Source organism: Stylophora pistillata, chromosome 3 (assembly GCF_964205215.1).
Source record: "Stylophora pistillata chromosome 3, jaStyPist1.2, whole genome shotgun sequence".
NCBI lineage: Eukaryota > Metazoa > Cnidaria > Anthozoa > Scleractinia > Pocilloporidae > Stylophora > Stylophora pistillata.
In genome coordinates this window covers 39,700,148-39,714,321 of record NC_142521.1, presented here as the reverse complement: position 1 = coordinate 39,714,321, position 14,174 = coordinate 39,700,148, and the positions used below count along the sequence as shown (strand labels likewise).

Genomic DNA, 14,174 nt, shown 5'->3' with positions numbered 1-14,174 from the left:
CCTGTACGGGATTCGAACCACTGACCTCTGCGATACTAGTGCAGCGCTCTACCAATTGAGCTAACAAGCCAACTGGGAGCAGGCCGTTATGTTGATTCGTAATAAATCCGTGAAAGTGATAAATCAGATATAATGAAATATATGAAGTTCATATGTTTCATTATATCTGACATAACGTTATATCAACATAACGGCCTGCTCCCAGTTGGCTTGTTAGCTCAATTGGTAGAGCGCTGCACTAGTATCGCAGAGGTCAGTGGTTCGAATCCCGTACAGGCCTGATTTTTTTCAGGTCTAATTTTCGCTATTGCTTAAATAGCGCTATCTACTGCGAGGATCGTGCATATGTATCCAATACCGCAATATATGAACTTCATATATTTCATTATATCTTAAAGGTTATTGTTTGTTTCTTTATTCTCTTTAAATAAATCCAGGTTATAATTATCGTTTGAAACCTCTCTTCTTACAACTGGGTAATCGTAGCTTGATAAGAAATAGCACACAAACTGCTGTCATGTTTGTAACTGCAGTTTTGGTAATATAGCTTGGATACTTTTATCATACCTTGGCTCTATAGCTTGGTCACTTCAATTGATAATTTTCATTTTTAGACGCATCGTGTCTGGACTTAGGAGGTTTCGTGGTCTAGACTTGGTTATCTCTGCTCAAAGGCTATTGTTTGTTTCTTTATTCTCTTTAAATAAGTTCGGTTTGTAATTACCGTTTGAAACGTCTCTTTTTTGGTCTGGCTAATATAACTTAGACACTTTTATCGCCCTGGCTTTATAGCTGAGTAACTTCAATTGATGATTTTCACTCTTAGACGCATAACGTCTGGGCTTCGGAGGTTTCATGGTTTTGATTTGTTTATTTCGTCTTAAAGGCTAATGTTTGTTTTTACATTCCGTTTGAAACGTCTCTTTTTTTCATCTGGCCATAATAAATTAGATAACTTTTTCATGGCTTGGTTCTATAACTTAGTCACTAATAACTTAGCTAACTTAGATAACTTTTTCATGGCTTGGTTCTATAACTTAGTCACTTCTATTGATAGCTTTAATTTCTGACACATCATTTCTGGACTTCGTGTCTCTGATCAAATAAAAAGGTTCTTCGCCGCTCTGCGGTTTGCGTTACAGGCTATGTTTGACTAGAGAGTGTTGATATATTTCATAGCCTTCTGAACAAGTAACAATAAGATGGCAGAAATTTCTTGTAATCAATGGCCAACTCTTCTCCGTAGCGTTGTTTTGACGCGAATTTTCAAATTTAGGTGTCGTCATCGGCCCAGGCGTTTCTTTTTACTGAAGACTTTCTATAACTTTCCATAACTATTCCTTCTTCTTCTTCTTCTTTGGGATGATGATGCAACTCAGCCGGTTTCACTGCAGATTTAACTTTAATCTTTAAGCTAAAAGTGAAAGGGAAGTTGAGAAATTAGTTGAATTTCTTCCTTTTTGAAAGAAAAATTTTAAATATCCTCCCCATTGGTGCTAACGTCAATTTTCCACTGTTGCCTTACTGCTCTTGCTACTTCTAGTGAATGTTTCTCGGAAAAAACCCTTATAATTAAATATTCACTACTGTAAATCGTGTGTTTTACTTAGAGTGTGGCGAGTAAAAGTGGTTATGTGACCTGAAATGAGGATAAACTAAGGAAACACGCAACTCAGCTGCAATTTTTACTATTTTGGGATGCTTTTCTTGAGATAAAGATCGTCATGATTGAGGAGAAAAACCAGGGATTACAAATCAAAGTTAGCTTGAAAATTCTACGTCAAAAAGCTTTTCCTCGTACGCTTATTTGACAAGTTTTCTTCGGTAATACTTGTAACGAATAGTTTTACCTTAGAAAAGCACCCTCCTACGATGTGTCACTTTAGTGGCAGGGATCTTTTGAGACCAGGCACAAAGTTGGCGACCTGCAGCTTTCCCCCCATTTTCCCTCTCAAGAAAAATAGGTATTTGAAAGAGGACCGCTTTCTTACCACACAACGACGACGATGATAACGACGACTATTAGAAAAGCCAATCCTACACTGACGCCAATCACAACCCATTTCCAGCTATTGCTGCTTGGCTCCAGTGGTGTCACTGTTGGGTATTCTTTAGGTGGGCTGGGTTCGAATAAAGTCTCTATATCAGAGATGTTCGCGCCAATGGCTGCTTCGATCTGAGGCTTGTAAGCAAGTAGAACAGCTACCAGTGCACCGCGAGGAAGAACTGAGACATTTCCGATGAAAAGACCAGCAGGCTGCTGTACGTAAAATGCTACCTGGAGAGAGTCTGAAGAGTTGCTAGGGTAACCAGGCAGAAGGTGAATCTGGTCAGCGGTGTAGAGATCAAATAATGGGGAGCGTCTGACAGGAAAAAATTGGTTTAATGATAAAACATCAATGCAGTCGGAACTGAAAGTAAAATCATCGATCTGCAGAAATTTTTCGCGATATTTTTAGTGGACATAACGAGACACAGTAAGTTTTAAAATCAGTATCGAGATCAAAAGCCATTACTCTACCAAGAGTGACAGTTAAGGAAGTTCTGACGGCCATAACATTGCCTTTTAAGTGGAAAGGTGATAAAAAGAAAGGAAATATAGTCTAGAGGATATTATTTGATCTAACACTAGTTGCCAAAGCTTCAAGGAAACAACTGGTAGGAGAAGCACTAAATGAAAAAGGAAAGGCTTACATAAAGCAAGGTACCTTTCCTCTACAAATACAGTGCACCAAAGGCAAAGGAGTATTTATCATGGTTGTCGTCACCTTTTTCGTCGTGTTTCTTTTAGTGCGCATGTTGTCCTGTTTTGACTGCAAAACTCGGTTGTGACGGACGCCAATTTCTCTTTAAAAGACTTGTCCCTATTAAAATCCCACTCAACCTGCCAAAGAAAACGTGACTAAAGTTTAATATCGTTTTGGAAAGAGTCGTGCAGAGAAATGACATTCATCTAAAATAGATTCCGGGTCATTAACCATTGGGAATCTATCTGTTTGGAGAAGTTTGGGCCTAATGATTGTTTGTTAGATTACTCGCAAGAGTCCGCCGTCGTAGTTCACGGAGAATATTATTTAGCGCGCGCACTGTTTTAAAGCTAGAAACCGCTGTACTGACTTGTGTATGACGCCTAGTAAGTGCATGGCTTACATCATGTTTTTCATATAGTTTGTAGCAGACGACGTCACCGCTGAAAACTTGAGGTACCTACCCCACTTGGAATTGCAAACCGAACAGCTTCTTGCTTTTCATTATCTGATGGGACACGTGGTTCAGGTAGGTCTGGTATTGGGGCTGTCTCGTTTTTCTCCAAACCTGAGTAAATATTAAGTTTGTAAGAAAAATTGAATAATCACATAAAACAGACTTACGATTTTTTTTCATCATTTAGGGCAGTTAACGAATTTTGCATAAAATATTTCTTCTAGATTAAATCTCCCAACTTTCTTTTACGGATGCCACTATTTGATCAGCTACAATACTCGTATTTATTCCGTTGTAGGCGGTGAGGAGTGAGTGGCTCAATAAGGTAAGGGAACAGCCATTATTAATCAACGAGGGAAGGGGGGAGGGGGGGACTTTGGTTGAATCTTTACAAAATTTACCTGATCCTCTTATACGGCTCTGTAATAGCGGAATCGTTATAATCAGCCACCACCACATTGCATCTGCTAGTTGCTATCCCTTTTTCAATTGCCACCCGCGCATGAGCAAGATCAGAATAAGTCTGATCACATGTCTTGAGTTGTAATTGTTTCGTTTCATTTATAAGATCTATGTTCTTATCAGCATTCTTGATTTATGTGTTCAAGTGTACCCTAGTTCGTATTAGTTTACATAGGATGGTCTCAATGGGGTTAACAGTCAACTGTCAAATGGCCACGATATTAACCGTCAACCGCCAAAAACCCAGTGTTTTTACCGTCGACCGTCATATAAGCGAGCCAATGTGAAACGTCAAATGTCTCAGATATCTTTAATTAAGACTAAACAATTGTTTTAATTGGGGTTAAGTTCTTTTGTTTATAAATAAAAGTTTTGATATGTCACAAAAATACATTCGTGTAAGTCCTTTAACTTCTAGTCGCGAGCAAAACTGGTTAGCGATAGAACTGATGTGTAGAACACTTCCGATGTCTTAACACGTTAGTCATTTATTAATAAAAAGTGTTAAAAATTAACAGTTCTTTACAAACGCGTCATTATAAAAGATTACAGCCAAATAAGTTGGTTTACTTCGTTTCATAAACGACAACCCAAAAAATTAACCGCCAACCAACAAATGACTTAAAATGTAACAGTCAACCGTCAAAAGGGCTTATTTTTAACCGTTCACTGACCCCCCCCCCCCCTTCCATTGAGACCTTTCTTTCTTACCGTTTGCCTTTAGTTCGAATCACACAACTACAAGTTCTTTTTTTTTCATCCCGTTTCCTGTATCGCTTGATTCCGATAAACATTCTGATTTATTTTACTTGATTTCTCTGGAATTATTCAATGTGCGTTCGATTGTTCAAGCTCCTGGGGTCAAATTTCCCTTAACTCAATTTACACGTGGCTTCGTCCAGGAAAGTCACATTAAATATCGAGCTAAAAATTCAGCTGTAAAGTATAAAAAAACCAAAAGCAGAATATTGTTCCAAGTTATACCCCAACTTCCAGGAAATACTCGTCTAAAATTATCAAATACCTCTGCATTTCCCATCAATAAAGTACAAGTCTTGTTCACAATCACACTTATAAGAGCCACGAGTGTTGACGCATTTGTGAAACTCATCCGTGCAGTTGAACAAGTCCTCATTCACACACTCGTTGATATCTGCATAACAAACACGATTATATTTATTGGTTAAAGCAAAAGCTAGTTTCAAAAGGTTATTCGTCTGTAAAAACATTCATTCTTACACATCATAGCCACCAATTTAACTTGAGTAGAATTTAGACGATTACCTTCACATTCGTAACCATCTTTCTTCAGTTCAAAACCCTTTTCACACGAACACACATAACTTCCTGGAGTATTTGTACAAATCTGATTGCACCGATCGAGTTTTTTAGCCAGATCACACTCGTTGACATCTGCAGAGAGAAAAGTACAAAGATAATCAGTAGGCTTTAGATGGTGCTTCTATAATGTATTTTAACATTTCAAATAACTATTCGTTGTTAGGAACGGTTGATATTAGCTGCAAATTAGGCCAAGTTATTCCAAGGTCGATTAGTGCTAACCCAGGGTTACATTTTGATCCGGGTTTCTATATTTCTCTGTTCAAAAGCGAAAAATTTTCTCAATTCTTGTTAGAGCATTCAATCATCAAATTGTAAACAATTGGAATTAAACTGAATTTTGTTTTACAGCTTTCAGATCTTGAATCAAATTTCACAGTAACTGAGGGTTATCTTAACCCACATTTGAACAACCTGGCCTTAGGTAACAAGTGGCCGTAAAGCAGGAACGTGTGTACCTTATTGCAGCACACGCGTTGTGTTAAATGAATCTATAAATCACTCGTTCTACGCTCCAGAGTCTCTTAAAATTCTTCTTTTGGTTCGAGCTTCAAGAAAACACTGAGAACGATCTACTTTTAAGTCCTCAAGATTAAAGAAAAAAGTAACAGTTTACCTATGCAGTTCTTTCTATTGCTGTCCAGCTCGTAGTTAGCAAAGCAAGCACAAGTTGCTTCACCGCTGCTTCCCTTGAAGCAAACGTGTTCGCAGCCATGATCAGCAGAACAAGGGTTTGTAGCTGTTAAAGTAAAGGGATCAGTAATAATGTCAGTAAATACTGAAGTACTGTTTCATGGTGACGTTCGGATACGGAGGAAAAAAAATTGAAGTCATTTCTAACTTGAACTATGCGCCCCCCCCCCCCCCCTCATTATCGTCCAATTGTGCTTTTGAGGCCCTGTTTACAAGCAGGTAGGGTATCCTGGCAGGAGGAGTACCCCAACGCTCCCACTTTTCTTCTTTTTTTCATCGACGTGTTTACAAGGCAGCTAGGGTAACCCTAGCTGCCTTGTAAACGCTCTACTGGGGATAACTCGCCTACCCGGGACAACTTTTTACTTGTTTCCAGACCCTTTGAACATTGATAACAATGCGTGCGGTTACCAAGCATAGGTAAGTTGTCCTGGGTGGTAGGGTAACCCTACCTGTGAAATTTTGCTCGTAAACCCGGGCTATCTTTGACCCGCCTGCTAGCGTAACCCTAGCATAAGGGTTACCCTCCTTGCTTGTAAACAGGGCCTTAGAGTACAAATAACGCGCGAGACGAGTACAAATATCACGCGATATTTGTACTCAGAAATACCCGCGAAGTTGGCCTAAAAATAACAATTCGCCGTGTTGAAAAATAAATCTCTTATTAAACTTTTTAATGTGTAGTATCACTGAATATTTTTACTCGTTGTTTGTATTTTGACGAGCCTGTGGGGCCAGTCAAAATACGGGACAACTCGTAAAATTCTCAGCGATATTACACAACAAAACGTCCAATAAGATATATGTATTGCATATTGGCAGAGTAAAATGTCTACAAGGATTGCACGATAGTATGAAAGGATCTCTTTCTACAGATTTATTGCTTAGCTCGATCGCTCGCTCGCTCCGGATACCGCACTTAGCATAAGATGAGAGTTTTTATGTTGGAAAATGCCTGATGATAATTAACTTGACGGTCTCAGCAAAGAATCACTCACCTACACACTTCCTCCAATCACTGGGATTAGTTTTGAAAAACTTGTCACATGAGCAGTTGTAACTTCCCACACTGTTAATACAGGTTTGCATACAGTCGCTTGAAGGATTGCATTCATCAACATCTGCGAGCAAATAAATAAAAACATATTTTTTCTTGTCGTCGAGGAAAACTTTAGACGTCTCATTTACGGGGACTGCGACGTAGTCGACCTTTCGTCCGCTAAGTTTTAAGTTGAGTTTGAATTAAATTTGTTCTGAACATCGATCAATACCAAGGATGGCACGTTAGAACAGTTTGAAGCGTGTGTCATGTGTAAGGATAGCCATGAACTTTATGCCTAACGGCGACAAGAAAAAATCAAACTTTTTACTGTCATCTGTCAGTCTTTTGTGGGCTACAAAAAATAAATTTAGCTGTAAATTAGAGACTTTCTTTTGAGTAAAATCAGAGTTCATTGCAGTTGTTAGTTTGGTAGGGATGTTGAATTTGACAGGTATGATGTTTACGGCAAGGGGGAACAAGAAAAATGAACTTTAATTTAATCATCCTGGCCCAGTTCCAATTCAAAACTGGGTGCCACATCTGGCTAAATTCCAATTCTAATCTAGCAATGAAGTTTCATGAGTTTTGTTACAGAAGTCTTACCATCACAATTGCGCCCGTCATCATTCAGCGTGTATCCATCACGACACTCACAAAAGTAAGATGCTGGAATATTGACGCATATCTGCTCACAGTTGTTCGATGACTGAATTTGGCATTCGTCATAGTCTACGGAAAATATCGCACCTCATTTTCTCAGAATTTTATATTTGACTTTATTACTATTTGTTATGAACATCATTTGCAAGAACATTTTTACGGTACGGTCAAAAACATTCTGCAAAGCAACTCCTGACTTAATAATGTTCTAAAAATTTTAGTGACTTTTATAAGAGAGAAGCTATTCACAATACACTTTAGTCTGTTTCACTGTTTTGAGGAAGGTGAGGCGGGAGAAGGAGGTCGGTTTTGATGCAGTTGTCCTTTTTTCGGAGACTAAGAAGCGAAAAGTGTTTTATAGACTTTTCCTGAGAGATTTATCTCATGTTTAAGTGCTTAATTAAATAAAACCATGACTTTTGATAACCTAAACGTCTTCCCAACTTAAATTTTTCTGAATCAGAGACATCCCCACGTCAACCCACCTACACACTGCGCTCCATCTCCTGTGTACCCTAATGGACATGGTCCACATTTATATCCACTGGAATTTGCTGGTGCAGGAAGATCAGTGCACTCAACTCCTGTGTAACACGGCTGACCATTCATTTCGCAGGCGTCAATGTCGCTGTCACAGAACCTTCCTGTGTAACCTCCTTGACATGCACAGCCCATGTAAATAAACTTGCTGTCAGTATTTGCTGCGTCGCCGTCTTCTGCTTCCACGCACTGACCACCATGTTGGCAGGCGCACAAGTTAATGGTTGGACTCAAACTAGCGCTTGCACCTTTGTCGTCAGTAACAGCGAAGGTCATGTTGAACTATAAAGAAAGAAAACATTCGTTTGTGAATTCTTTCCCTTCTTCGCTTTGTCAAGATCTCTTCTTTCAAGAAAATCTGAATGGTAATTTTGTAAGGATAAGCTGAAAGAAAATGTTTACCATTCAAGAATTACCTTTTTTGATGATGTTACGGGCCAATGAAATGATAGCATGTTTCCAGTTTGGTTCCAAGTGGCTCCTGCAGGGTTGTTAATCACGTGAAACGTAATGGAGCCCTCGTCCACAGCTGTTACATTCAGCTCAACTGTTTCGTAGAGTGTGGCATTTATCACATTTGAACCGTTTACTATCTTGGGCGGAAAGTTGTCTGCAAATATTCGAAAAAAAAATGCTAAGCTAAGTTATCAATTGCGAAAAACGTCTGTAAAGTGGAACCTTCTGAACATCGGCAAATCGTCCTATGTCTACCACTTATGAAGTCATTACAGATATATCCACGTGCTCTGTATTGGATCAGTTTAACATGTTTTTTTCAGTAAAATACTCTCTTCTGTTGTTTGCAAACTATTTTTGTTTTTATGTCGGAGAGCCATTCTTATTAATTTTTCGCGTAAAAGGAAGCAAGAAAGTCAAAAGATAAAAGAATAAAAGAATTTGGACTCCGAGAAATATTCAATGACCAAATCGACTTTTTCTCCATAACTCACCCAGTGTGTTCGATTCATTCACTAGCTGGACGCTTATGTCTTTGGTTGCCAGGCCCACAGACAAGTCGTTGGTGGAAGCCACGTCAAACAGACACTCGTGATCATCTCCACATTCTGCCTCAGCTTTCTGTCTTAAGCTGTCGTTATGCCACGTGATGTTGTCAGCAAACATGGGCTCAAAATCAGGGTACGAATAAGTGGCCACGCTTTCGTTTTCAGCGTAGGTGAAAAGAGACTGGGATTGGTCAATCTGCCCTAAAAGATATTAACATTAATACATTAATAAGTGTGATTGCTCAGGTGATTGTAGAGATGCGCGCGCTCTGATTGGTCGAGGATTGCTTCATAGCTCGTTATAAAGGTAAAGGTCTCTATTTGTCTAAACAACATACGTGTTTAGTTACAATATTTTTAAGGTTGAAATCAGACAGGCGCCTCTGGCAGCCGTGTTTAGTCCGTAGCGATTTCACCTACCCACCCAACCCACCCCAGGGAGGACATCCATCACACAATAACCTCGTGAGTGGGAAATTAAAGTCTCCTACCCCAACCCTGCAGGGGACGGGACCTCCATTTATTCGTTCCTATCCGAGAAGACTAGAATATCTAACCATTTCTTGATGTTAAAGAAAGAAAGCATATTCTTCTCAATTAATTTTAAGACCCTGAGTGTTGGTCCGGCCGGTATTGAACTCTCGACCTCCCGCACAGCAGTCCGGCGCTCTCCCAATTGAGCTAACCAGGCGGCGGTTATCACCTTGCGCGAGGTGATTATAGCATGGGCACTAGACTGCTTCGCGGTTTTTCAATGTTTTCGAGGAAGTTATAAACGCGATAGAAGAAAATTCAATCGCGAAGAGCACAAAGGATGGTACTGAGTTGGGCGGAACACTTTTCAAAAGAAAGACCTGATATGAAACCTGCTAAGACTTCTTGCTTATATTTATACGAGTATTCACAATTGTAACAAAACATGGTCAATGCTTTCTTTATTTACAGAAGTTAATGCACCTGAACAATTATACTAAGAAAGTTTTTCACCTCAGGCTCAATTAACATGGTTGATTATTCATCAATATTCACTGAGGCGAATAATTGACAAGTAAGGCAAGAATGGGTAAGACCACTTTACATGATGCGAAATTATGTATTAATAAGACTAGTCAAGTCAAAACGGAACGATAAAGATATCTTCCATTCGTGTACCGTATGGCTCTTAAAAGCGGCGTGGTCTTTACTTGTGACGCGAGCAACAGCACAATAACATGTGAAGATCATGCGCAACACGACAACGCAAACAAACTGTAAGAGCTAAAAGACACGTATTAATCCTTGATACAGCATAGGACTTGCTATCTATTCCATTTACATTTTTGCTGCGAAGACGTTTGATGCGTTTCATAATAATATTGTACTTACATTTGACCCCAAATCCGTAGTGAATCTCTTTTAATGATGACGACGATGATAAAACCGTCCCATCAGGCAATGTAAAGTCATCGTCAGGGTCATCGTTCCACGTTCCCAGCAATCCTCTCGTGGCGTTTTTCAAGATATCACCAAGAGTAACAACGAACGACATCATTTCCTTCTTCTCACAGAACTGCACTGACGATGTCGACGGAAAAGAAACTTGGAAACAATCATCTTCTGGTTTTGAGACTGAAAGATTTCCACCAACCTCCACAGTTCGATTTGTCAAGTTGTGATAGCCATAATAGGGTGCACTGTCTATCATTATATCGAAGCCACCTAACAAAAGTAAGCAGCAAGAGTTGTATTGAATCTACTTTGCAAACTTGGGCGTATCTAATAAAAATTAGGCCTGATTCTTTTGCTATTGCATAAATAGCGCTCTCTACTGCGATAATCATGTATCATACGTAAAAATTAATAAGTTTATAGAGGTTTTCCTTTTGCTACATTACAAGCTCTTCACCGCATGCTCACCTCCGTCTTTCACTCGAACCTCGATGGTGCTCGAATTTTCTTCTTTAGCAGCTCCTGCTGAAAAGATGGTTGCTGTGGTTGAATTTCCCGGAGCGAGTTTTGTTCTGGCCTGAAGTTGAAATGTTCCATTTTGTGCATTGACCATCGTATATTCACCAAGACCGTTAAAAGTGTAGTTACCGCCGTCAAGTGTCTTGATATGAGGATCACCCCAGAACCATCCTGTATCAAAAGAGACACAGTCCTCTCGGTTGGCTTAATATTGCAAAGATTCTGCACTATATAGAGTATGTGGTTTGAACCTAAGAGTGAGAGTTGATAACGTTCTTTCTAGAAACTCTCCAATATCTATCAGACACGAAAGGTAAGTTTATGCTAACGTAGTTTTTTTTATGAACCGCGGCTTAAATCGAGAATAGCAGGAATTGCATGACAATATGCACACGAGATGTCACGAGATGATAAAATATGATTTGGAACATCAATGATATAACTAATATTATGTAACACTCACGTCTAATTGGAGGCCTATACAGTGCGCAGCTGTCAGACGGACGATAAGCATAGAAGAAATGGCAGAAAGGTAGGTCTACGCAGCAATACTGGTAAGCCTGTTCGTCAGTGTAAAAGGTTTGGACCTTATTGTACCAGTAATAAAAAACTGTCACTTTTACTCGTCCTCCCTCAGGGGGTCCCTGCTTAAGAGCGGCCCAGTCTTCCCATTCCGTGGAGTAACAGCACTGTTGTCTCATCCGAACACCTATTAGTCCAGTACTCGTGGTGTGGCGATAAAAGAACCTGGATCGTCTGGACTCAAAACACCAGTCTGGCCATGAGTTCCACCAATTCCATCTGAATCGTCCCCGATCAAACCATGCCTGCCAAGCAGTACAGGGGCAGGCCATTTCCCGGTCTGGTTTTATGAGTCGGTCATACCAGTAACGGAATCCCCAGTATTCATTAAGTATGACCCAACTAAAGCATTTCTCCAGTGCACCTTGTCCATTACTGTTTTCAATTCTCCAAAAGTATCTTCCCTGCAAACCTGTGTTTCCTTCCTTCTTATCGAGGTCATACATCCCAAATGTGCCAGAACTGCAATCAGATAAATTACCCTCAAAAAATTCCTTTCGCTACCGTCTTTTTCAGCAATTAAATTATAAAGTCGAGATATCTATTGCTTGACTGTTGATGAGTGTGGCACCAGTAATCTCTCAAGAATAGAAATCGATAGCGAATGATTCAGTTTTTATTTAAAGTTTGAGGCTTTCCTTCAGTGACATGTTGATTCGATGGAAGATTCAATTGAGGCTTTCAACTGATTTCTTCGAATAAGGGCCCGTGCGCTTATTTAAAACTGTGACTAAATAGGGGCGCTTATTTGAGAGCGGCGCTTAATCGAAGGGGGTGCTCGTTAATTTTTCCTTAAAACGAACTGTAACTTTACTTTGGGATAATCCTTGATAGAAAAAACGAACACTACAAAATTATCCACGGAGACTTAAAGTCAATATTATCATGTCTTGTTTGTTCAAACTTAACGGGAGGGGGGTGCTTATTTGAGGAGGGGGGGAGGGGGAAGTTATCCAACATTTTGGCCTAGGGGGACACTTATTCGGTTAAGGGGGCTTATTCGAGCGTGGACGCTTATTCGAGGAAATACGTAGTTGCTTCATGTTCCCAACCTTCACCGATCTATGGTATCGACAGGCAGTGTCTGATGCCACAGAGCGGCCAAAGCTTGAATAAAATAGAAATACTGACATTAGCTAAAGGTCTCAATAGAATCGCCCGTATGACCCTTCAAACCCTGAGAGTGATCAGCATCTAATTACTCCTTACAGTAATACAGCTGAGTCATTCATTAAGATCATGAGAATATAGAAAATGATTGCCAACACAGAGAACTTTGATTGGAAAACAAATTCTCCTTGCCAGTACCAAAAGAAATGTATAGCGAAGAGTGTAGAGAATATGGATACTGATGTTAGGGTGGAAAGGGTTAATTGTTATCATATAGAGTAACTGATTATTAAAAAATGAATAACAAGACAGGCGTAACCTTTTATTAAATAGTGACACAAATAGATCAAACTTTTAGGCTACATTCTTCGCTCGTTAACTATCACAGAATAGTTGGCGAGTAACGCAACCAATCAGATTGTGTCGCTTCCGACAAAACTTTGGTAGATCTGGATTTATATTGAAAGAAGGTAAAAATAAATTGAGTGTCGGGGCTCTTTAAGACATTTCAACTTAATTCTGAAAGTTTGAACCCATCTTTAACAGCTACAGCAAATAGCTTGAAAACTCCCTGAATTATACGATTTAAAAAAACCTTTGAGAACTTGTAAACGTAATCGTTTTGAGTAGATTATGTGGATGAAAACTCCCTTTCAGGCGTGAACCTGGATCTTTGATATCGGGTCATGCATTATTGCCTTAATAGAGGAATTTTACGAGTTGCGATCAGCCACGCAGTGTTCTTTGTATTTTCATAAACCATTGGATGATAGAGATTGTTTGGGATATTCAGCCCTGTGATTGAGTAGTCCATCTTACCCTTTCATATTGATATAATCTTTCCCATCATTCCCTGCATTCCATCCGGCTACAGGAAGACCATAGGAGTCTGTCCAGTAACGGTAATAATTCCTGCAAATGGTCGAAAATAGTCCTTAATGTTTGGTATTCTCTAAACTGTTTTTCCAGTTAGTTTGTCGCGACAATTTTCGTGACGCAACTTTTCCTCCTCGGTCAATGGTTTGGGGAATTCTAGTCGAGAATTTCTGAAGTTCCTGTATTTTAACCGCGCAGCGAAAAAATAAAGGCAACCAGTTTGTTAAACTGAACTTTAAATGGAAAATTTGACAACTTTAGAAAAATAAATTATAGTTTCCTCTTCGTTTCCTCCAAACCTAAGGTCTTTACAAATTAAAATCTGGAAGTTTGTCCCGAGCGAGTGGCGCACTCTCACATGAACAGAACGGTAGATGTTCCATTTTTCTATTGGTATACCAGTAAATATACAAACCAATCAGAGCGCTTGTTGTGTCTTAGCTATGTCACAAATATGTTTATCCTGACTTTGATTTTTAATCAGGAGCATAGAAAACTTACGGATCTGCATCGATCACCCATTGAATTCCTCCATAAGGGTAGTTGTACATCAAAAATGTATTAAATCCATCAGTTATCAAGACAGTTTGAAATGTGTTGCTCTAGAAAATAATAAAATTCGCAGAAATATTTCAGATTTTGACATTTTGAGCCAGACGTTACTCTTTCCTGATACATTTTTTCTCTTATAAATGCAACAAGTTGCTGCACTA

General features: G+C 39.4%; 1 protein-coding gene across 4 annotated transcripts in view; it reads right to left on the bottom strand.

The window, feature by feature from the left end:
• Positions 1-851: 851 nt before the first annotated feature.
• Positions 852-14,174, bottom strand: part of LOC111340599 (uncharacterized) — a 46,307-nt gene continuing 32,984 nt past the window's right edge. For all 4 annotated transcript variants that reach the window (XM_088752112.1, XM_088752113.1, XM_088752115.1 and 1 more), the window contains 17 exons: positions 13,963-14,063; positions 13,405-13,497; positions 11,357-11,937; positions 10,843-11,064; positions 10,312-10,644; positions 8,893-9,147; positions 8,359-8,552; positions 7,888-8,224; positions 7,346-7,471; positions 6,699-6,821; positions 5,624-5,746; positions 4,951-5,079; positions 4,691-4,819; positions 3,212-3,315; positions 2,769-2,884; positions 1,992-2,363; positions 852-1,414 (listed from right to left, as the gene is read on the bottom strand). In XM_088752112.1, coding sequence (XP_088608238.1) covers positions 1,273-1,414; positions 1,992-2,363; positions 2,769-2,884; positions 3,212-3,315; positions 4,691-4,819; positions 4,951-5,079; positions 5,624-5,746; positions 6,699-6,821; positions 7,346-7,471; positions 7,888-8,224; positions 8,359-8,552; positions 8,893-9,147; positions 10,312-10,644; positions 10,843-11,064; positions 11,357-11,937; positions 13,405-13,497; positions 13,963-14,063 — 3,480 coding nt within the window. In that variant the 3' untranslated portion in view covers positions 852-1,272. The remainder of the gene's footprint in view (positions 1,415-1,991; positions 2,364-2,768; positions 2,885-3,211; positions 3,316-4,690; positions 4,820-4,950; positions 5,080-5,623; positions 5,747-6,698; positions 6,822-7,345; positions 7,472-7,887; positions 8,225-8,358; positions 8,553-8,892; positions 9,148-10,311; positions 10,645-10,842; positions 11,065-11,356; positions 11,938-13,404; positions 13,498-13,962; positions 14,064-14,174) is intronic.